At 39.4% G+C, this 21,383-nt stretch overlaps 10 protein-coding genes across 10 annotated transcripts; 7 read left to right on the top strand and 3 right to left on the bottom strand. All coding sequences in view use genetic code 12, as the record gives it.

Annotated features, from left to right (window-relative positions):
• Window positions 1-201: 201 nt before the first annotated feature.
• On the top strand, window positions 202-942 carry I9W82_001581 (uncharacterized protein; the record flags this gene model as incomplete). The annotated part of the gene is made up of 1 exon (XM_067690342.1): window positions 202-942. One exon carries the CDS (start codon window positions 202-204, stop codon window positions 940-942), a length of 741 nt encoding a protein of 246 aa, XP_067548817.1.
• A 523-nt stretch (window positions 943-1,465) lies between these two features.
• On the top strand, window positions 1,466-2,179 carry I9W82_001582 (uncharacterized protein; the record flags this gene model as incomplete). The annotated part of the gene is made up of 1 exon (XM_067690343.1): window positions 1,466-2,179. One exon carries the CDS (start codon window positions 1,466-1,468, stop codon window positions 2,177-2,179), a length of 714 nt encoding a protein of 237 aa, XP_067548818.1.
• Window positions 2,180-2,264: 85 nt separating this feature from the next.
• I9W82_001583 (uncharacterized protein) lies at window positions 2,265-2,720 on the bottom strand (the record flags this gene model as incomplete). Its single annotated transcript, XM_067690344.1, has 1 exon — window positions 2,265-2,720. The coding sequence occupies one exon, from the start codon at window positions 2,718-2,720 to the stop codon at window positions 2,265-2,267; it is 456 nt and encodes a 151-aa protein (XP_067548819.1).
• Window positions 2,721-4,307: 1,587 nt separating this feature from the next.
• On the top strand, window positions 4,308-6,089 carry I9W82_001584 (MFS transporter; the record flags this gene model as incomplete). The annotated part of the gene is made up of 1 exon (XM_067690345.1): window positions 4,308-6,089. The coding sequence occupies one exon, from the start codon at window positions 4,308-4,310 to the stop codon at window positions 6,087-6,089; it is 1,782 nt and encodes a 593-aa protein (XP_067548820.1).
• Window positions 6,090-6,349: 260 nt separating this feature from the next.
• I9W82_001585 (uncharacterized protein) lies at window positions 6,350-9,532 on the top strand (the record flags this gene model as incomplete). The annotated part of the gene is made up of 1 exon (XM_067690346.1): window positions 6,350-9,532. One exon carries the CDS (start codon window positions 6,350-6,352, stop codon window positions 9,530-9,532), a length of 3,183 nt encoding a protein of 1,060 aa, XP_067548821.1.
• A 1,314-nt stretch (window positions 9,533-10,846) lies between these two features.
• CTR1 (high-affinity Cu transporter) lies at window positions 10,847-11,611 on the top strand (the record flags this gene model as incomplete). The annotated part of the gene is made up of 1 exon (XM_067690347.1): window positions 10,847-11,611. The coding sequence occupies one exon, from the start codon at window positions 10,847-10,849 to the stop codon at window positions 11,609-11,611; it is 765 nt and encodes a 254-aa protein (XP_067548822.1).
• Window positions 11,612-11,665: 54 nt separating this feature from the next.
• Window positions 11,666-14,890, bottom strand: SEC8 (exocyst subunit; the record flags this gene model as incomplete). Its single annotated transcript, XM_067690348.1, has 1 exon — window positions 11,666-14,890. The coding sequence occupies one exon, from the start codon at window positions 14,888-14,890 to the stop codon at window positions 11,666-11,668; it is 3,225 nt and encodes a 1,074-aa protein (XP_067548823.1).
• Window positions 14,891-15,314: 424 nt separating this feature from the next.
• Window positions 15,315-18,365, top strand: I9W82_001588 (uncharacterized protein; the record flags this gene model as incomplete). Its single annotated transcript, XM_067690349.1, has 1 exon — window positions 15,315-18,365. The coding sequence occupies one exon, from the start codon at window positions 15,315-15,317 to the stop codon at window positions 18,363-18,365; it is 3,051 nt and encodes a 1,016-aa protein (XP_067548824.1).
• Window positions 18,366-18,426: 61 nt separating this feature from the next.
• Window positions 18,427-19,278, bottom strand: I9W82_001589 (uncharacterized protein; the record flags this gene model as incomplete). The annotated part of the gene is made up of 1 exon (XM_067690350.1): window positions 18,427-19,278. The coding sequence occupies one exon, from the start codon at window positions 19,276-19,278 to the stop codon at window positions 18,427-18,429; it is 852 nt and encodes a 283-aa protein (XP_067548825.1).
• A 777-nt stretch (window positions 19,279-20,055) lies between these two features.
• Window positions 20,056-21,309, top strand: PGK1 (phosphoglycerate kinase; the record flags this gene model as incomplete). Its single annotated transcript, XM_067690352.1, has 1 exon — window positions 20,056-21,309. One exon carries the CDS (start codon window positions 20,056-20,058, stop codon window positions 21,307-21,309), a length of 1,254 nt encoding a protein of 417 aa, XP_067548826.1.
• Window positions 21,310-21,383: the final 74 nt, after the last annotated feature.

Raw genomic sequence — 21,383 nt, forward strand, 5'->3', positions numbered from 1 at the left:
TTTTTTAATCCACTAAAATTGGGGCGCGGCTTTTCTGAATTTATCATGACAGCATCAACAACCGCTGCAAAAATTTTCAAAATGCCGACACCACATATATAAGTCTAAGGATCCACCTCTCATCTGCCGAATTATTTCAGAATCAAAGAGTTGCACAGAGGTACACATTAAACAGTTACCACACATTCATCAAGCTAAAGCATGTCAGTCGATTTAGAACCACGTCGTGGAGGAGGAGGGGGACATTCTGGGGGCGGTCATTCAAGTGGAAGCCATGCCAGTGGAGGTCATTCTAGCGGAGGCTCAAAGCCTAAAAGCCCCAAGAATCCTAAGGGAACACGTCCTATTGCAGGAAATGGTAACCGTCATCATACTACGACTACAACCACCACTGCCAGCAGTAGTAGTAGCAGCAGCAGCTCTTCAACAAAAGATAAGAAACACAAGAAGACCAAGACTAAAAGTCATAAATCAATATCTAAGAGAGCCAAAAAGACAAAAACTGATTCTGCTAGTGCAACCACAACACGTGATAAACGTGACCAAGATCAAGTGACATCTAATCCATTCCCCACCACTTTGACACTGAGTACTATCGTAGAGAGAGAGATATCTGAGGGTATGCCAACAATGACGTTTATTTCTGAAAGCATAATATCTGATACAGCGACTAGAGTCTCTTGTGGGGATGATTTTGAAGCAATAGCCCCCAACATGTTATATTGTGTCGCTGGTGGTATCATTGGGTTGTTCATTGTTTGTCTTGCCATTTGCCGTGTTTTTAGGAGATCAAACACAGTTGAAGAGGACGTTTTGGAAAAGGAAGTGTACTACACGCATTTGCCTTCTATAATTGACAACAACTTCGATGAAAAGAGAAGAGAGGATTTTGATCAAGCTGAAGTAGCGAGAGAAGCATCACCGGAGACAAAGAAAGACTGATGAGCATGCATTGGTTAGGATAAGTTACAGATACTTTAATATATTATAATTTATTGATTACAAATGTATTGGCCAGTAGGTTTTACTCTTCTGACGGGTCTATGTTTTCCTCCATTATCGTGGAGTTTGTTCTCGGCGTTGCCTCACATTTCAGTTTTTACCAATTTTGCCCTGCCCGTTCGTTCAAAACCCTTGCGTTAGATTGCTGGTCCCTCCGCCATCCAAGATCCTTGGACAACCCCAATTCTTGACCTGAAGCCGAAGTTCTTGTGCTTTGCATGCCTTTCCCCCAGATGATAATGCCCCCCACATCGGCTTAAAAAAAAAGCTACCAATTTGCCGGATGGTTTTTTGTGTCATTTCTTGTTGGATTCCAATTAAAATTGTGACGTCTTTTGGGCAAAAAGCAGAAAAAATTGAAAAACGGGAGAAATTCCATTTATCCACTCCGAACATCGCTATTCTTGAGAACGTTTTAAGTATTCAGGGCTAGGCTATTTCTACACTTTACCAACTATTCATTATGCTTAAACAGTCAATCAGAGGCGCTTCCAATGGAAGCTTCTTAGCCAGAAGGTTTATTCACCAATCAGCAACCAGACTTGCTAAGGGAGATCGTTCAACTATCGATGCATACAAATTGCCTTCACAAACATCAATTAATGAATGGGAGTTTAAGTATGATTTTATTCCAAAGACTTCTCAACCAAAGGTTCCACCGGTGACAAAAGAGGCAGTTAAGCAAGACATTGCACAAGAAAAGGCCAAAGCTGTTGAACGTGAGTTATTTGCCAAGGAGTCCAATTCATCAGTCAAGGTTGAAGCCAATGATGCAAAGGTATTGCACGGTGGTGAATCAGTAGGTGCCGAGCATGTTCTCCGAGAAGATAGAGGAAGCAATCCAATTGACTCTTCCAAGCCGAATGTGTCCAATTCATCCAAGCCGAAGAAAGCAGCTAATCATGATCAGTATGTTCAATCATCAGTTAATCCAGATATCAACCAAGCTGACATTGTCAACATGGGTGAAAGTGAGATTGATCACAAGACTGAGCTGGTTGGTAAACAAACACGAGTTGTTGATGATATTGAACATGACAATTTGCATCACCATGGTCAACAAGAATCCTCGTCATCTTCAGGAAGCTCAAGCGTCATTGCAGTATTGGGACTTTTAGGTTTAGGCGGAGCTGGATACTGGTACTACGATTCTTCCGCCAAGTCAGCCAAACAATAGAGACTACAACTAGGGATATATAGTTATTAAATAAATATCAAATTCAAAAATTTTTATATACTCTATTCACAAGGTTTGTTTTTTTTTAATATTGTTTGGCAGCTTCTTGACATGCTTTCAATTGTTGCAAGTAGTATCCACATGTTTGCATGTTTCCATCATTTTCTTCCAAACATCTAGTAAAGTTTCTAGCGTCAGCATCACAATGTCTTACTTGTTCTTGAGTAGCATATGAATTTTGTTGTTGGTATGGAGCAAGATCTTGTTGTTGAGTTTGTTGTTGTTCAGCTGGTGCTTCGGATCTTCCGCCAAACATTCCGGTGATACCAGCACCCAAAGTGTGACCAATAGTTGAACCAACAGCAACACCAGCAGCAGTGGATGCCATTTGTCCAAACAAACCAGGTTGTCTTTGTGCTTGAGGTTGAGCTGGATGAGCAGCTGGGTATTGGCTGTGATGAGGAGCTGGAGCAGCAGCGGCAGTATGTGCTGATCTAGTTTGTTGTCTTGGAGCTGGAGCAGATCTTCTTTGTCTAGGCATGATTAATTCTTGTTTATGATGTGGTTCTATGGAGATGTACAAGTGGTAAAGTTTTTCTCTTTCTCTTTTATACAAAATTTTCTTTTTTGGTGGCGAGAAAACGTGCCAGAGTAGTGCAATTTGTTCAAAATTGGGGAAATGACTCCGGGTTAAGAAGGAGAAGGAAGCGAGGGCCTCAGAAGGTGTAGACACTGTATATTGTGTCTGATAGGGGTGACCGAAAAGACAATATCCAGCAGGCGTAACCTCTGATTGTCATGATCTTACTTTACAATATCACTGCTTTGGATATCTCATGGTAGCGCCATGGAATTTCTATCACATTCCATGAGTGAACAGCTTAGCTAGTTCTTTCGTGAAATCTAGGAGGCACTACAGGTTGATTGTGCTCTTTATTAATATAGCTACTAATCCGATAATTCCTTGGCGCACGGCGACAATGATAACTATGAAAAATCTCTACCAATCAAAACAGTCAACCAAAACCGGCAACGTGGGTTCAACGAAAGAGATCATCGTTGACCAGACTATGATACGGATCCACTACTAACACCAGACTTTCAGAATGAAAGTCTACTGACTACGCCTTTCGACATGTGTGAACCCCAATCGTATCAATATAATTCTTGTCGGCCAAAAATTGAACTGCGAATGTGGAGTCGGCTTCGCTAAGAGTCGCTACCTTTTTCCACTTCTCTTTTCCCGAATAAATTGATGACGAATTAGCCATGTTGTAGTGACTTACTACATGCATTGTCTCTAAATAGTTTCAGGAGAAAGTGAGAAAAGAGACAATGCTCCTAGCAGTTTCAATCAAATTCCTTGCACGTGATAATCTGAATATTTGCAGACTCTACCGAGCCCTAAAGTCCGATCTAATCCATGCGGGTCTAAAAAACGGTCTTGCTTTGTCCCCTGAAATTGCACCTAACTTCAGGACCAAACTGATTACCCCTCATTCGGATTACTAACTAGACTCATTTTTCTACTTCGGCAGCGAAGATCGCAAATATGGTCACTAAAGAAGTGTAATTATCAATTTCTTTTTCTAATCTCCGCATACGCCGTAAAATTTATCCCCTTCAGCCGTTCGATTACTGCATGTAAAGTTAGCGAAAACAAAAGGTTAGAAAATTCGGGTTTTAGGTAATTTATGTGTTTTCGGCCGAACTACTAACAAAAGATGGGACAAAAGAAGTGGTAGCACTTCGGGTAACTTCCCAATGCGGTAGAGGTTCATAATGAGTCTCTTTTTTTGTGTTCTAGAAGTATCTTTTTGTTATTGTTTGTCATCGGTATACTGGCCCCTTTTGAGTCATCACTACTATAGTTCGGAGCCGTACTTGAAAGGCATAAACATGTAAAGAGTAGTATTACGAATCACAAAAGAAGATATACCAACAGACTGAGTGGGTTTTTGCGTGGAAACAATACTGGCGTCGCACTTAAGAAGGAGTTAACGCAATGTTTCACAGCAATTCATTGGAATTATAAATATCTCTTGAAATGTCCTCCTAGCTACAATTTGGCCAATCCTTTCCCTCATACTAGTTCAATAAAACAACACATACTTCAATAGTCTCCAAAATGAAGCAATTTATAACTGAATCATTCGTGGGCCACTTTTTATATCGAATTTCAGGTAGGAAAATATTCTTACATCGTGATGAATTACCTGATTACGTTATTCCTGAAAAATATTTGGTAAACAACGATAAGAGACCAGAGTATGAGTTTCCAAAGAGAGAAGGTGAAGCAGGGGAAGAGAATAGAAACAGCCACAACTACAATGATATTATAGCCTCAGCTAATGAGTCAATGAATGATGAGGATGCTGAGAAGGAGAAGCAACAGAAAGCTGATAGCGCATCTGAAGAGACCAAAGCAACCGCTGAGTCAAACTCCAAAGATGATTCACAGTCGGATTACATTATAGTGACATGGGATGGTGATGATGATCCAGAAAATCCATACAATTGGCCATTCTACCTCAAAGCGATTATGGCATTTCAAATTGCATTTTTAACTGTGTCGGTATATATGGGATCAGCAATTTATACCCCTGGTGTTCAAGATATTATGACAAAGTTCAACATTAATGAAACCAAGGCCGTTTTGCCATTGACTATGTTTGTTATTGGATATGGTATTGGACCTATATTCTTCAGTCCCTTGAGTGAAGATTCAAGAATTGGTAGAACTCCATTGTACATTGTCACCTTATTCATTTTCTGTATGATGCAAATTCCAACTGCTTTGTCAACTAGTCTTGCTGGAATGTCGGTGTTGAGATTAATTGCTGGTTTCTTTGCTAGTCCAGCTTTGAGTACTGGTGGTGCTTCCTTTGGTGATTTTATTACTTTACCATACTTTGTCGTTGGGTTGGCCACTTGGTCATTGGGTGCTGTATGTGGACCTAGTCTTGGTCCATTAATTGGTGCAGTCTTGGTGCAAAGAGGTGGTCATAATGGATACGAAAGTTGGCGTTGGACCTTTTGGTTTATGGCTTTAATCTCATCTTGTTTTTTGATTCTTGGATGGACTTTACCTGAGACTTATGCTCCTAAGTTGTTACGTCAAAAGGCAGAGAGGTTGAGAAGGTTGACTGGAAATGATAAAATTGTATCTCAAGCTGAATTAGATCATGGCTCAACTCCAAAGAGTCAAGTTATTAGAAGATTGTTTTGGCGTCCTTTTGAAATCACCATTACTGAACCTGTGGTTTTATTGATTGGAATTTACATTGCTTTGGTCTACAGTATTCTTTATTTGTTCTTTGAAGCTGTTCCTATCGTGTTTCAAGAAACTAAGCACTTCACATTGGTTGAAATGGGTGTCACTTATCTTTCAGTTGTGATTGGTATCTTCTTTGGTGGAGCCATATACATTCCTTATGTATACAGAGTTTTCACAAAGCCATTGCTTGCTGGTCAATACGATAAAGTCACTCCAGAAATCTTTTTACCACCATCGATTCTTGGGGCTTGTTTGATGCCAGTAGGATTGTTTATTTTCGGTTGGACTTCATCTCCCAATATTCATTGGTTCCCACCATTAATTGGAACCGCTATCTTTGCAATAGGTGCATTTATCATTTTCCAAACATTGTTTAATTACATGGCTGCTAGTTTCAAAGTTGAATACTTGGCCTCGGTATTCTCATCAAATGCATTCTTCAGAAGTGTTGTTGCTGGTTGCTTCCCACTTTTTGGAAGAGCTTTGTTTGTTAATTTGAGTATTCATAATTACCCTGTGGGCTGGGGGTCATCATTGTTGGCATTCTTGTGTTGTGGTATGATACTTATTCCTGTGTTTTTCTATTTGAATGGACCTAAGTTGAGAGCAAGATCTAAGTACGCTAACCATTGAGTGGGTTAGGAAACAAGTTTGTTTTCGTTTAGTGTGTATATATATCTAATATGAGTATTTAATAGAGTAATTGAGACAAACTAATAAAGTGTAGCATAGCTCTAGCTCTGTAAATTACAATTCCGTTGGACCATAAAAGATAACAAAGGAGAAGGGGTGAGAAATCACACGAATTAAAAATTCTCGCAGTTTTGTGAACAACGATTAAATATCGCAAACATTTGATACCCCACTCACCACAATTCAAACTATACTCAACCATGGATTTCGAAGAACGTTTGGCAGGAGCTGAAAGATCAGATTCACCTTCATTAGTTGGCTCTTCCTTAAGATCTGCCGATGACTCACCACACAAGAATTATATTCATCCAGAAAAATATGTTTCATCAAGAGCAGAATCGAGATCAAAATCGAGAACCAGATCAACCAATTTGAAGCTGTCAGTTACTGCTTCTTTAGATGATTTGATTAACGAAGGGGCATTGTTGGGTTCAGAAGAGGACTTTGATAAATTTTTAGACGGCGATGGTACCGTCAAGAATGAAGCAAAGTATACCAGCAAGTTGGATAAGGAAATTGACGAGGGGGATGAAGAGGATGACACAGAGAAAGATGATGCAACTTCTGACGATGTTCAAAAAAAGATTGACGAAGCAATTGAACAAGATGAACCGTTGAGGGGAAGAACAGCTAAAAAGGAGGACAAGCAAGAGCCAGTAGAAACTGGATCAAAGTCAGCTGCCTCTAAAAATGCTGCTTCATCATTTTACAAGCAAGATGACTATTCCACCCCTAATTTGTCAGACTATCAATTGGAGCAAAATATTACTGACCACAGTGAATTTGTTAGCCATGTTCAATCGTATGATTTGGAAAAGTTGCCTCGTTCAAAGCTGTCGTTGGAAGAGGAGGAAAAGAAGAAGGCGTCGTCACAACCTAGACCCAAACCCCAAACCACGTTATCCTCTGCACAACAGCAGAGATTAGAGAGCAGCTTGCAACCTTTCCACACCGATAGGCCAAGATCGAGATCAAGATCAGCAAATCCTGCCTCACGGATAGCTGCACGCTCATCATCGTCATCCTCAACGACGTCATCTCGTCATTTGGCTAGAGGAGATTCCTACAAGAATGTACATGGAGATGAGCCTTCCAAGTATGAGTTGCCACCATCTTTTTCAAACGACGAAGTAAAGGAGACCGAGGAAGAAGAAGATAGAGGTAGAGCTGCTAGACCTACTTTGGGAGATACCATTGCCGCTGCTGAGGCTAGGAAAGCTCAATCAGGGAATGACCCGTTTGTTCCTGAATACGAATCAAATCCAATTAGCAGAGAACCATCCTTGGTGACAACAGGGGATTACACTAATTTCGATGTCGACAATCCACGCTCTCCTGTCAAATACAAGCCCAATGCAAGGTTCATCAGATCTAGCTCAAGCCATCCATTGGATGAGAAGAATGATTCTAATGTGGATGGGTTGATGGAGGAAGGTGCGTTGGTGACTGATGATCCATATGCATCAATTGATCAGCTAGATAGCTTGATGGAAGAGATTTTGCAAGGTCAGAGCGAGCCAGTTGGCCTAGAAGAGAAAGGCGAGAAAAGTGAGCCTCAAGAGGATGAGAAATTAAATTTGAAAGGTAAAGGGGAAGTTAGTGAAAAGAAGTCTTCAACGAAGGATAAAGTTGAAGATGTGCCATCTTCTAGTTCCACAAAAGGGATCAAGAAGGTTGTTGATGATGGAGCTGATTCATCTAACAAGGCAGATGAGACACCAAAGACAGCTCTGAAGGATGACACCAAGAAAGAGGTTAACTTGGTTGAAGCTGAAAAGGATGACAAAAAAGTCGATGATGAAGCTTTATCGAATTCAGTTGGAGATACCGATGAAGTTGAAAAAGGATCTTCCACTAAAGAAGTGATCGAAAAAGATGCCAAGAAAACAGAAGCGGAAGGAAATGAGAAAGATGATGCTGATACTACCGCCTTAAAGGAAGAAGGTGCTTTGACCAGTAGTGATCCTATGGAACGCGTTGAAGAAAGTGAGTTGAGAGAAGGTGTATCATCTAATGTATCAACAGAGAAGGAATCCACATCAGAGCAATCAAAGGAAGATAATTCTGAACATTTGGAATCGAGTAAGAAGAAGCCGGAAGATAATTTGATTCAAGGATCACTCAATACCGACGGGCCAGCTGATTTGGAAAAGCTTGAACAGGAAGAAGAAGAAGGACGCGAAGAAAATGAAATCGAGGAAAAAGAAGAGGAGAAGGGAAAGATTCCGAAAGATGAGCAAGCTGAATTGGAGTCAGCCGAGAAAAACAAACCAAACTTGATTGTTGGTGGCGCTGATGAAATAGCGACTGTGGCTGAAGAGGATTCAAAGGATGACAAAGCAACTGAAATTACCGAAGATGCTACATCTAAAAAGGATGCCTCTGAGACGGCAGAGCCAGTTTCCAAGGATATCGAGAGTTCCAAGTCAAAAGAAGAAGTAGCTGAAGGTGAAGGTGAACTAGAAGAACAGTCGGAAAAGAGCCAAGATGGGACCAAGGCTGGAGAGAAAGACCTGGACTCATCGAACCAATTGTTAGAGGGCACTCTCAACGCGGATGGACCAGAGGAATTGAAAGAGGAAGAAGTTGAGGCGACAGAAAAGAATGCTGATGAGTTAGATGCTAAGAAGGATGTTGAGGATATTGAACCAAAGGAAGCTACCGAAACAGAGGAGAAGCCTTTAAAGAGTGTTGGTGAATCCAAAGCAAAGAACGAGGCGGCAGCATCAAAAGAAGAAGAACCTGCGGATGAATCCAGCAAGGCTGTAGAGGAGGAAATTGAACCAACTGCTGAAGCAGGTAAAGGAGACCCTTCGGCAGATGCTACCTCAAGTGAAGTGGCCAGAGAGGCAGACACATCCGCTACTTCAGGTGCTTCCGTCGCTGAAGCAATTACAGCAGATGAAGGGACTACTAAGGATGTCAAACCTTCAAAGGATATTGAGGTGGCAGCAGCCAAAGCTGAGCCGGATAATGAGACAGCTGAAAAAACTCCAGCAGAAGTTGCAACTGAATCAACATCAACAAAGCCAAGAAATGAAACTTCAACCACAGATGAGTTTGACGATTTGGAAGACATTTCCCCCGAAGAAATTCGTAAACATCTTGAGTCACAACCCATCTACATCTTCACTTCATTAGCTGGTGGTGCTCAAATTATTCCACGAACTAATAGGTTAGCTACGATTTTGCAAGCCAATGGAGTCAAGTTTGAATATAGAGATTTGGGCACTGATGAAGAAGCTAAAAAGATTTGGCGTAGACAAGCCAATGGTAAGACTTTGCCTGGTGTGGTTAGAGGTGATGATTATGTTGGAAATTGGCAAGAGATTGATGAAGCTAATGAAGAGTATCAAGTCAAGGATTTGTTGTATAGCTTTTAGAGGTGGGGGAAACTTTTTATCCACTGGTGTTTTTATTAAGTTTATATACTTTACTATTTATTTATATTATCATACGAAGATGAAAGGAGTGTAGAAAGAGTTCAGCCAAAGTAAGGTGCCACTTTCATGTGTTTTGAGAATGCTTTCAACTTTCACCAAAAATGGATACAAGAAAAGATAAGGTCTCCACTTACTTTCGGCCACAGAGGAGCCAAACCAAACTTCAAAATATGGGTAGATTACCCATAAGTCTTCATTATTTGAAGTGAAAACATCACTGTGATCCAAAACCGTATACTCGCTTGTACTGGGGACAGGCAAAGTTCTATCAAACCGCACATAGATATCACAATCGAGATTCTTTAGTGCATACAATTCATTTAAGAAAATGAACTTTGTAATTATACCATTGATGTCTAATATCTTGTGGCACCGTTACAAATACACCTCCACTGAGGAGAATTTTTTCAATAAGCTCTATTGGTAGGTGACTAATACGCATTATGGACAGCCGGAGACTTGATCATTATTTACCTGAGAAGGCAGGGGAGGTCATTATTTATGAGTTAAGTGTTTAGAAGAAGTATATGATTCCCCTACCAAGTAGACTTCCCTTAATCTGGCCTCATGAATTGGCAAGCATCAGGACACAAAACCGTTCACGCAATCTACAACAGTTAGAATAAGAAATTGCTACTGCGACTCTCGAAATACCAAAGAAAGGGAAAAAATTGAGCAAATATGTTTCTATGAGTAGCCTATTTCGGCATACCGTAAGCGCAAACTAAGAAGCAATTGACTTATGGAAAGAAAATGCGCAATTTATTCACACAATGAGCAATATTTCTTATCATACTTTGATCAGTACCTTTTTGCTACTCAAACGCTGATTGGTTGAATTTGAAAGTTCAGCCAAAGTCGGATTTGATGTCCTAATTGGGAAGTAGAGAAATTGCGCAGTGAGCCTCACAGACTTCCACATTAGGAAGTGATAAAACTGCTCAAAAATTATCACCAGATTATCACACAAAACCCGAACCATCTGTAATTTTTCAATTGACACCATATAACGTATGATGATGAACTACTTAATAACGAAAGTCTAATTCTTCTTCTTATTTTGAGCAAATATCAACTGCATTGAATAGGAATAAACTTAATAACTCATCTATCAGACACCACACGACACCACAACTCAGCTCAGCTCATTCGTTTTATCAATATATAACACACAGATATTCCTTCCTTAATCAAAACTTATATACCCCCCTTTAGCATAACAAAATAATCAGCATCACATAAAACCACACAGTAATGTACAAAAGGCACGATATGAATAACATGGGCTCATCTTCCATGGATATGATGGGATCAATGGCCACTACAACTATGAGTATGGCTATGGAAACAATGACTCATGCCATGAACCACACTGGATCAAGTGATAACAATAGCAGTAGTAGTAGCATGGGAGACATGGGTGGTATGAGCGATATGGCTAGTATGCACATGTACTTTACTAGAGAGTTTCAAGATTATCCAGTAATTTTCAAAGGGTTAACAGCATCAAACAAAGGTGAAGCATTTGGTATATTTGTCTTGCTTTTCGTTGCTGCTTTTTTTGCTAGGTTTTTGGAATTTATTCGAAACTATTTGGAGGAAGTTGTATGGCAGAATGATAAGTATAGTGAATTTGAAGCTGGTGTTGTTAATCATAGTGCAAATTTACAACCTTCAACTTCAGCGCAAGCAGTAGCAGGCGTGGCTGGTGGAAGAAGTATTGACGATGACAGTCTAGACAAACATGTTTCTAATGAGGCTGTTAATGTACAATCACAAGAACCACATCCATCCAAATCGAAATTACCCATGGCTAGTACCATAATGAGAGATGCTATACGATTGGTTTTATGCGTTGTACCTGATTTGTTTGGATACACATTGATGTTGGCAGCAATGACATTTACATTGACATATTTCTTTGCTGTTGTTATTGGATCAGGTGTAGGAAGATTTGTTAGTGAGAGGTTGATGGAAAAGTTTAGAATAAAGCGTACACCACCAAGAAACTGTTGCTAGTATATAGAAAGAAATAAGGTAATGACAAAAAAAAAGTTAATTGAAATATGCTACTTACTCTATTGTTTCATCTATCTTTTTAATCAAGTCATTATACTTGTCCTTGTTGAATTGGGAACCATTACCATCAGCTAATTTCTCACTATAAATCAACCGAGCAAGATTATGATATTGCAGTTTAGTATACTCTGACCTTTTCGACTTGATTCGATTCAACAAACTAAACTCATTCAAAGTAAACATTTCAAAATACAATAAAGACTTGTTGAAATCAATGGTTTGTGGAGCTGCCGATAAACTTCGTAAAATTTGTTGTAAAGTAGAAATATTCAACAATACTCGTTTAATTCCATTATTGTTGATTTTCCTAACTTTAAATGAACCTTGAATCATTGCATTATTGAGAAATTGACTAAAACCAATAAAAATACTTTCTTTATCTTCATCTTTCAATGATTTGGTCAATTTAGTATCAATGGTGAATATTTCTTGGTTGAATGAAACAACATATGGGTCAGCATCTCCCGGCTCAGTGGTCGGTACCCAATCCATCACATTGAATGATAGTGTTAAATAGTAAATGGCTTTACTTCTCAATTCATATCTCAAAGCTAATAAAGTTTGATCATGAATAGCTTGGAAAGAGGCAATCACTTCATCGAATGCAACCATCTTTTCCTGATTTAAAGCCAAAAGAATATTATTTCTAGTAATATCTGATGTGTTGGCAGTAGTATCAATTGAAGGACGACCATTTTCTAAAAATGACCAATTATATCTTAGTTTCTCCACTGGAGATACCACAACAGTGTCAACTCCATTTTCATCAACACCATAATTAGACAACTTTTGCACCAAAACTAACCACGTCAAAATCCATGATGTTGTCAATAACAAATACACAACATGTGAGAAAGTTTCACTATCCAATAGATTATCCTTGTTGATTACAGAATTTTGAATTTCATTTAGCAACATTCCATTCTCAGAAGCAACGAAATTGACGAAATCAGGATCGGTTTTCCCATTAAGTATAACCGTCCCACTAACTGTTGTCAATGCTTCCAATGACATCCATTTGCTAATTTGCAGAGCTGGTCTACCCAGTGAACCTCCCGAGGACAACAAATCTTTAAATAGTTTGCCATACTCGCCAACAAAACTTTGCAACGTTTGTAAAACCGTATCGGAAATATCTTCTCTATAGGTTAATGAAGTATTCAAAATGAGACAAAGCTCCATAAACAATTTTTTGAAATTTAATGCATTTTCATAAATCACAATACTTGATTCATTATCAACTCGAGATATCTCAAGTAATTCCAAGTCGCTATTTTGATTCATCGTAATAACATCAAGTTTCAAACCGGATGGTTCATTTGGTCTTATGTGGGTACTAATATATGACCCACCCACTTGATCGCTGAAAACCATATCAATTGCAGCTCTAAAATAAGTCAAAAAGGAAGACTTCATAAAATCACTGAAAAATTGAAATGCAAAACTCTCGGTACTATTCTTGACACCTTGGAAATTGGAAAAGATTCGATGAGACCCTTCAACAAATACCAACAATGGTTCCAATACAATTCTCATATTGAATAAATTCTTGGGTGTTAACACTTCAACTTGTGTATTGAAAGATTCGTCTTCAAAATAGGGTGTTTCCATAGTGAGAAGTTCCTTATCATTTGTATCATCAATGTGGAAACCAGGGAAAATATCGCCAATTGCGTCATGAAGCTCTTGTGCCGACTTGGTTGTGCTCCAATCAACATCTTCAAATCGGAATAGTTTCCGTTGTTTTGATATTTTGCCAACTTTTCGATGATCTGGCTTATCAACTAAACTGATTCCTGAATCAAGTGGACCATCATCATAAATATAGCTTATTATCAAATTCAGTAGTTCCTTTTTCGTAGAGTCCCACACGCGCAACACATTTTTTGAATAAGCAGTTGCTGTAGCTGACTTGGCACTTCTAGCAGGACCTACAACTGACGCAATTTCGTCAACAATTTTGTGCTTTTGAAATGCTAGTAAACACCTTATAGTGACTGACCCAAATAACTCTTGAAGAATAACAACAGCAGAATCACTAAAGTTGTTGTGTGCCATCACATCGAGTAATGAGTCTTGCTCGAAACTTTGGATCTTGTTTAGTTTGGAAATTGCATATCCATTCCTCAGCTTCACCTCCTCAGTCACTCTATTAACTAAGCCATGTAACTCCAGCTGGTTAGATTCAATTAATGTCTCCACCACTTGATGTAGTCTACCTAATTTGAATGCAGTCACCAAAAGCATATACATGTAATAGAAACTTTCATTTGACGAATTCATTTTTAAGAATGTAGTGTAGTCGATTGCTCCATCATTCTTCAAACTATCTTCATGCAACTCAGACAATTGCAGAGTTAAAAATTCACTAACGGGAGCAGTTAAATAATCAACGACTTCCAAAATATCCAAGTTGGCAGAATTGTGTACATACTGTTCCAAATTCTCCAGCTTCAACAAAGCTTTAAAAGATGCCATTTGTGGGCTGGTAGATTCGATAATTGACTGCCATAAGGAAACTCCAGTGTTTGATATTGAGCTGTTGTTTTTCAGATATATTTCATTCTGTAACTCATCAATAATCATATCATACAACTTGTTTGATTGTTGTTCGAGGTAGGACTTTATGTCACCCATTGCAGGTAACGACCATAAACTATAACGCTCAGCGGTCTTGTAACCGTTGGAAATAATATCATACACCTCGTGAAGTTTCTTCTCATTGGTCAATTGCTCAACTTGATCCGGGATCTTATTCAATTCTTGCATGGCATCAATGATATCAATCAGTTCGGCATATCTCGCTGAAGTTTCAGACATCTCTGCCAACACTGCACTCCTATCATGCATCTCTTTATTGGATGTGCGAAGAAAGTTCCTGATACTTTCCGAGTCTTGTTGCGACTTATCCAAAGTGGACAATAACATATGATACGATCCTATACTATTATTGAACAATTCGTAATGTTCATGAACAACACGTCGTAAAGCTCCTTCAGTTGATTTTTTGAGTCGTTGGAACTCGTTATATCTATGTGCCAACCCCACTGAACTATCATCCAATAATGCAACGGCCAACTCAATCGGGTTGGCATCGTCTTCCAATATACGAGGCCAATCGTATCTTATGGTACTGTAGATCTCTTTAAGTCCTGTGACTGCTTCATCCTTTGCAGCCTCAGATTGCGGGATACTATACGATAATCTTCTCCTTGACATTTTGTTTTCGGATGGAGTGGACCAGTACTCTTGGTTGTCAATTCTAACCGAAATTTGAAAACTGTTGAAGCGAGAGAGGTGGTAGCAATACAGACTTCGATTACACTATAAAAGGACACTACAAGCTTTATCCATCCATAGGGTAATGAAAAAGTTACACCATCCAGTCTTTGCGGGTTAAGAAGAAGTAGTGATATGATAGTAAGGTAGACTGACTTTTCTGTATCAATTTCCACTCTTTAAATCCCCTTAAAGGCTTCACATTTTTCTTCACCAAAAAAAAAAAACGCGTTATATACCGAAATCATTATTTCCAAGATTCGGAAAGGGTCTCCATCTCACTAACCAAGTGCATAAACACAACAGCTTTGAGAATTAAGCCACTACTGTGGGCTAAAAGAAGCCGGTTTGAGATAGTTGAATAATGGATGGAATGCACCCGAACCAAAACCCAGAGACTTTTTCAAACACGTCTGGTGCTCCTCAACAAGGAGTCAATCAATCTCCACCCTACAATGGTGCAAACGTACCCCTAAATGAACAGCTACAGGTGGTACCATCAAATAATTTTGCACAAACAAACGGCTATCCGCCATATGCCAACTGGTCAAACAATGTGCCGTACCCACCCAACGATTATACACGAGCTCCATCATATCTGAATGTACCCCCAGCGAGTTCATCATCTCCTTACATCCATCAACACAACTGGAATCAGCAATACCCAGCACCAATACAAATTTCTCTGGATGACGCTCGCGCAAGCGTTCCAGCCCCACATCAGCCGCAGTTTAACCAACAACAGTATAGCCAATCTTCAAGCTCGCCTATTGTTAACATACATATTCACAAATACTACGTCAAGAGAACGCTGTCACTGTCTCGAAATCAACCAACAAATGGTGCAAATTCCCGTAGTACTACTCAGGCACCGATCCAAAGTCAACCCTCAAGCAGGATTCAACAAAGCGCCCCTATAGGAAGCTCCATACAAAGTATCGTTAATCAAAGCTTGAATATAGCAACTGGTTACGGGCGTGAACCGCAGTTATTTGTTAGCAGTGGCACAAGTACACCGAGTCACAATACTTCTCATCAGCAGGGAAGCAATTACGCAAAGAGATATAATTCAAGCCCAAGCGTGGGAAGCTTTTCTTCACCTCGAGTTCAAGAACTACCTAATTCCACACCTACACATCACAGGACTGTAGCCCACAGCGCAATTAATGAACTACCGAGTAGTCCGTTTCCTACAAATGCTAATAGGTCTATAAACTCATCAATCAAAAGCTCGGCTCCTCCTGCAGCAAACCAAAAGCCTCCGAAGAGGAAGTTCAAGATGTCAATGGCTGATGTCGAAAGTACAATTGGAACTTGGAGTGAGAACCCAAAAGCAAAGAAGAGAAATGCAGGTTGTGAACAAAAGCCAAGTATGCCTGAGAAGAAACCAGATATAGGTAGCACAATCTCGAGGGCCGATAATGAAATACTAAAACAAAGTAGTAAGAAGGAAACTGTCGTGTCAGCTCCATCGGTAGTGATGAGCAGTGCTCCGCACTCCCACGATCGATCCTTTTCAAACCAAGCCAAGAGTGCAGAACCAATTATGAAGCCTGTTACACAAAAGACTGGTTCTGAAGTCAGCACTACGACGACTCCCTCACAAGAACCTATTCCACCTCCGGAAACCAGCAATACCCAAGTCACAAATAAGCAGCTACCCAACCCTGTGGCTAGTCACGATAAGGCGCTAACTTCCTCAGGAGCTAAATCATCAACAGCCCAGACCAGAAATGCAGTCGTTATAGAGCTATCAGATGACAATTCAGATGAAGAGCCACCAAAAGCAATGCCACCTCCACCTGCTCCTCAGGTAGCGCCGGAAAGTTCTATAATTATAATTGATAGTGATGATGACGAGGAAGACAAACCCGTGGAGCCTACTCAGAATATCAAGAATGAAAGTGCAATTGACTCGTCCTTGATATCATCGCCAATACAGGTAATGCCTAGGGTGGAAGTGAAGGATGCTTCAGATTCGATTGCAGACTCATCTTTTTCGTTCACAAAGGTTGAATCCAAACCACCTCCGATTGTGGAATCGAAAGAGCCGACCAAGGCTAACCCTAAACCTTCAGAGACGAAAGGGTCTCGTATAGGTGACCATTTCGATCTACCTGATATGCCGGCATTTGTTCTGTGGCTGAGTTCTGAAGATGAAGAAGACGACCTTGATGTTTTGCTCGGTGGTGCTGGGGCTACCAAGAAAGGTGCCAGGGCGACCAAGTCGTTGCTGATCCAAAAGGAGAACAAGAGTGCTACCTCCAACTTGAAACTGAAGGTATTGCCAAGTGATGCAGCTAGCAGATCGAAATCTGTTCCTGACTCTCGATTTACAAGACCAGCTATTGAATCTTCATTGAAGCCAATTAAGAGATCAAACACAACTCAGGATGTGGATAAGACGGTGCCAAAGAAAGCAAAGCGTTCTAAAACTGATAGTTTGCTTGACGAATTACCAAAAATTGACAATTTTGAATATAGTTATAAAGAATTGCAAGAAGCTAATAAAGTGAGCAGAAAGAAGGAGGAAATACACGCCGAGATGGAGTTGTTCATCAGCCTGAAGCCATACGAAGTGTTGAAAGAATTTGATGAAGATTTCAAGCTGAAGGTTTCAACTTTTGACCTGGATGTGCCTTTAATATACTGGAAACGAAATGTCAAGGCTGAGTACATTAAGGAGAAGGATTACTTTATCCCGACAGCGGCAAAGAAAGTTGTTCAACAAACATTTGTCATGTATTACTTGGCGGAAGACTTTTTAGAAAAGCTTCCATCGAATGAGCTTAGACAAGATGTCGCAGAAGCAACTGAAGACATGTGCAAGATGGCAACTCATATGTACCATGCAATTATTGTTGTTGAAGGCTATGATCAATTCATCAACAAGATCAAGTCATACAAGCAGAGACAATTCCGGTCGCAGGTGTTAAATGGCGAAGAACAAGCACGAAGAAAGAAAGATGATGAACGAATGGGAAAGTTTCCTGAACCACTGGAGATTGCGAAATTGGTCAACCGAGCTCAATTGGATTTGAAGATTAACATTTTCCCAGTTCGGTCTCGACAGGAAGCGGTAATGTGGTTGAACTCGTTCACATATACCATTGGATCATCATTGTATGACAAGTATGAAAGAAATCAAGGGTTGGCCAATTTGGGAGTAGTTCGATCTGGTACTGATACCAGTGCAACTTTTCTACAATCTATGCAACATTTCCCACGTATGACCCAGTCCAAGGCTCAAATTTTACAAGCCTCCTATAAATCTATGCACCTGATTTATTCAAAATTTCGATCTTCTGGTACGTTGGGTAAAGATGCTCTTGGGAGGAATATCGTGCCGCCTACGGTTGATTCAGCAATGTTGAACTTTTTCACATCAGATGATCCCGATAAGGCAATAACATAACAAATAAAATCGTGAATTATAGAAAAGATACAGTCTAAAGTTTGAAAATATATACGGGGTTCTACTTCTTTGTAACTTGTTTTGCTCGGTTGAGATCGTCGAGATTGATCTTGTCACTCAATCCCTCAACCACTTGAATTCCTCTATCCACTTCAAATGTCTCTTCATCAGAAAAATCATATCTCAAACGATGCAACTCGGAGATTATATTTAATGATTTATCAACTAAATTGGAATTTGAGTCTAAATTCAATACTGAGGCGAGGTAGTGAACCAACTTTGATTTTTTAAACCGGCTTTCAATCTCATTGTCTAATCCATTGCTTAAAATTGATGATACTAGAGATAAGATTCTCAAATCGAATTTAGAATCCTTTGAATCAAGTTTGATTAAATCCCATCCAGATGACTCATCAAATTGTTTATATCCAGGTTTATAGTTTCTAATGTATGAGGAAATTGCATAAAGTGATTTGTTTTGTAAGGCTTTCTTTTGTCCATCTCCAGCAAGTTTGACCAACTCTTGCAATCCATTAGTTTTGGCAAAATCTTCTTGTGATTTGGGGTTATTCTGTACAGCAGTACCTATAATACCACACACAATTATCCTCAAATCATCAGGCACTTCATTTTTCAACAAATCCACAATTGGATGCCATAAACCCAAGTTCTCTATGTTATTTGCATTATCCATATTTTCAATCAACATTTCAAAATTATCCAACGCAATTTCCTTATCTTTGGTTTCTACTTTAGGATTGTGAGCAACTGCAATGCTCTCCTTCATTAGAGCAACTTCATCTGGTCCTCCAAATAGCTGATTTAATAATTTTGGATCAGGCTCACCGATTTTAGCCAATGCTTCTTTATCACCAGCTTGTTGTGCAATAGACCAGTGCAATAATTTGTCCATGATTTAGGTATTAAGTGATTCTACGGTAGATTGGTAAAATCTTCTTCCTTTCTGGTGGGTATTTATAAGCTCAATGGGTTATGTAACTGTATCCTGTCTTTGCTATATTCGAGAAGCTTCTGATGGCTTCCAGAAAAAAAAAAAAAAAGGTTTGGCCAGGAAATATTGCGACACGACATTGACCTCGATGCAATGACGTAAGAGAGACAAATGTTAAAAGCGAGCCTAAGTGAGTAACCACTTAATATAATTCTAGATGGATGTAGTCTTTCCTTTTATTCAATCCATATGTGAATCTTGCAGGTCAATTCACTTTCCAATGCCTCATTAAATCCAAAAATAAAAGTGGTTATGCAACGGATTTTTGAAACCCGGGGAACACTAACAAATTTTTGTGTCACATGTTTTTCCAGATCCAGTTCAAAAACAATATGGTTTTCCATTGCTGCTATATCGTGGTACAATGACCCGATGCATCAATCTTTAGGTAAGTCCCTGTAATCGGATGACGTCGTAGATTGAAACTTGTCCGCACGTCTCTAAATTTTTTAACGGAGATTTTGTGAAAACATCCGAGGGAGAAAGAGGCGGGTTTGCGCAATCCAATTTTTTGGGTTTTGGTGAAACAATCCCTTTTATTTTTTCCCGAACTATATTTAAACTGTTGAAAATTTCCCAATTTGCAAATATTTCCCTTTCTTTTTTCCCTTTTTTCAATTGATTCAAGTTATAACTTCAATTGCTAAAAGAGTATCACTATATATATCAATTACAAACATGTCATTATCTAACAAATTATCCGTTAAAGACTTGGATGTCGCTGGTAAGAGAGTTTTTATCAGAGTTGATTTCAATGTCCCATTAGATGGAAAGACAATCACCAACAACCAAAGAATTGTTGCTGCTTTGCCAACTATCAAATACGTTGAAGAGCATAAGCCAAAGGCTGTTGTTTTAGCTTCCCACTTGGGAAGACCAAATGGTCAAAAGAATGACAAGTTTTCTCTTAAACCAGTTGCTGCTGAATTGGAGAAATTGTTGGGTAAAAAAGTAACCTTTTTGGATGATTGTGTTGGTCCAGAAGTTGAAAAAGCAGTCAATTCAGCTTCTAATGGTGAAATCTTTTTATTGGAAAACTTACGTTTCTATGCTGAGGAAGAAGGTTCCCACAAGGACAAGGATGGTAAAAAGGTTAAAGCTGATCCAGAAGCTGTAAAGAAATTCAGACATCAATTGTCTTCATTAGCTGATGTCTACATTAATGATGCTTTTGGAACCGCTCACAGAGCCCACTCCTCAATGGTTGGTGTCGAAGTTCCACAAAGAGCTGCTGGTTTCTTGATGTCCAAGGAATTGGAATACTTTGCTAAAGCTTTGGAGAACCCAGCCAGACCATTCTTGGCTATCTTGGGTGGTGCCAAGGTTTCCGACAAGATCAAGTTGATTGACAACTTGTTGGACAAGGTTGATTTATTGATCATTGGTGGTGGTATGGCCTTCACTTTTAAGAAGGTTTTGGACAACATGTCCATTGGTAACTCTCTTTTCGATGAAGATGGAGCCAAGAATGTCAATGATTTGGTTGCCAAGGCCAAGAAGAACAATGTTGAAATCATCTTGCCAGTCGACTTTGTCACTGCTGACAAGTTTGATAAGGACGCCAAGGTTGGTGAAGCTAATGATAAGGAAGGTATTCCAGAAAACTGGATGGGTCTCGATTGCGGTCCAAAATCAAGAAAATTGTTTGATGATGCTGTTGCCAAAGCCAAGACTATTGTTTGGAACGGTCCACCAGGTGTCTTTGAATTTGACAACTTTGCCGGAGGTACCAAGAACTTGTTGGATGCTGCTGTTAAATCAGCTGAAAATGGAAACATTGTTATCATTGGTGGTGGTGATACTGCAACTGTTGCTAAGAAATACAATGCTGTTGACAAGTTGTCTCACGTTTCCACTGGTGGTGGTGCTTCTTTGGAATTGTTGGAAGGTAAGGAATTGCCAGGTGTAGTTGCTCTTTCAAACAAAAACTAGGTTAAGTAGGAGGACTAAGTGATAATATATAAAAAAAAAAATACTGTTTATTTTAAAAAATCTAAAATGTAATC

The sequence above is a fragment of the Candida metapsilosis genome (genome assembly GCF_017655625.1).
Source record: "Candida metapsilosis strain BP57 chromosome Unknown scaffold2, whole genome shotgun sequence".
NCBI classification, from domain to species: Eukaryota; Fungi; Ascomycota; class Pichiomycetes; order Serinales; family Debaryomycetaceae; genus Lodderomyces; species Lodderomyces metapsilosis.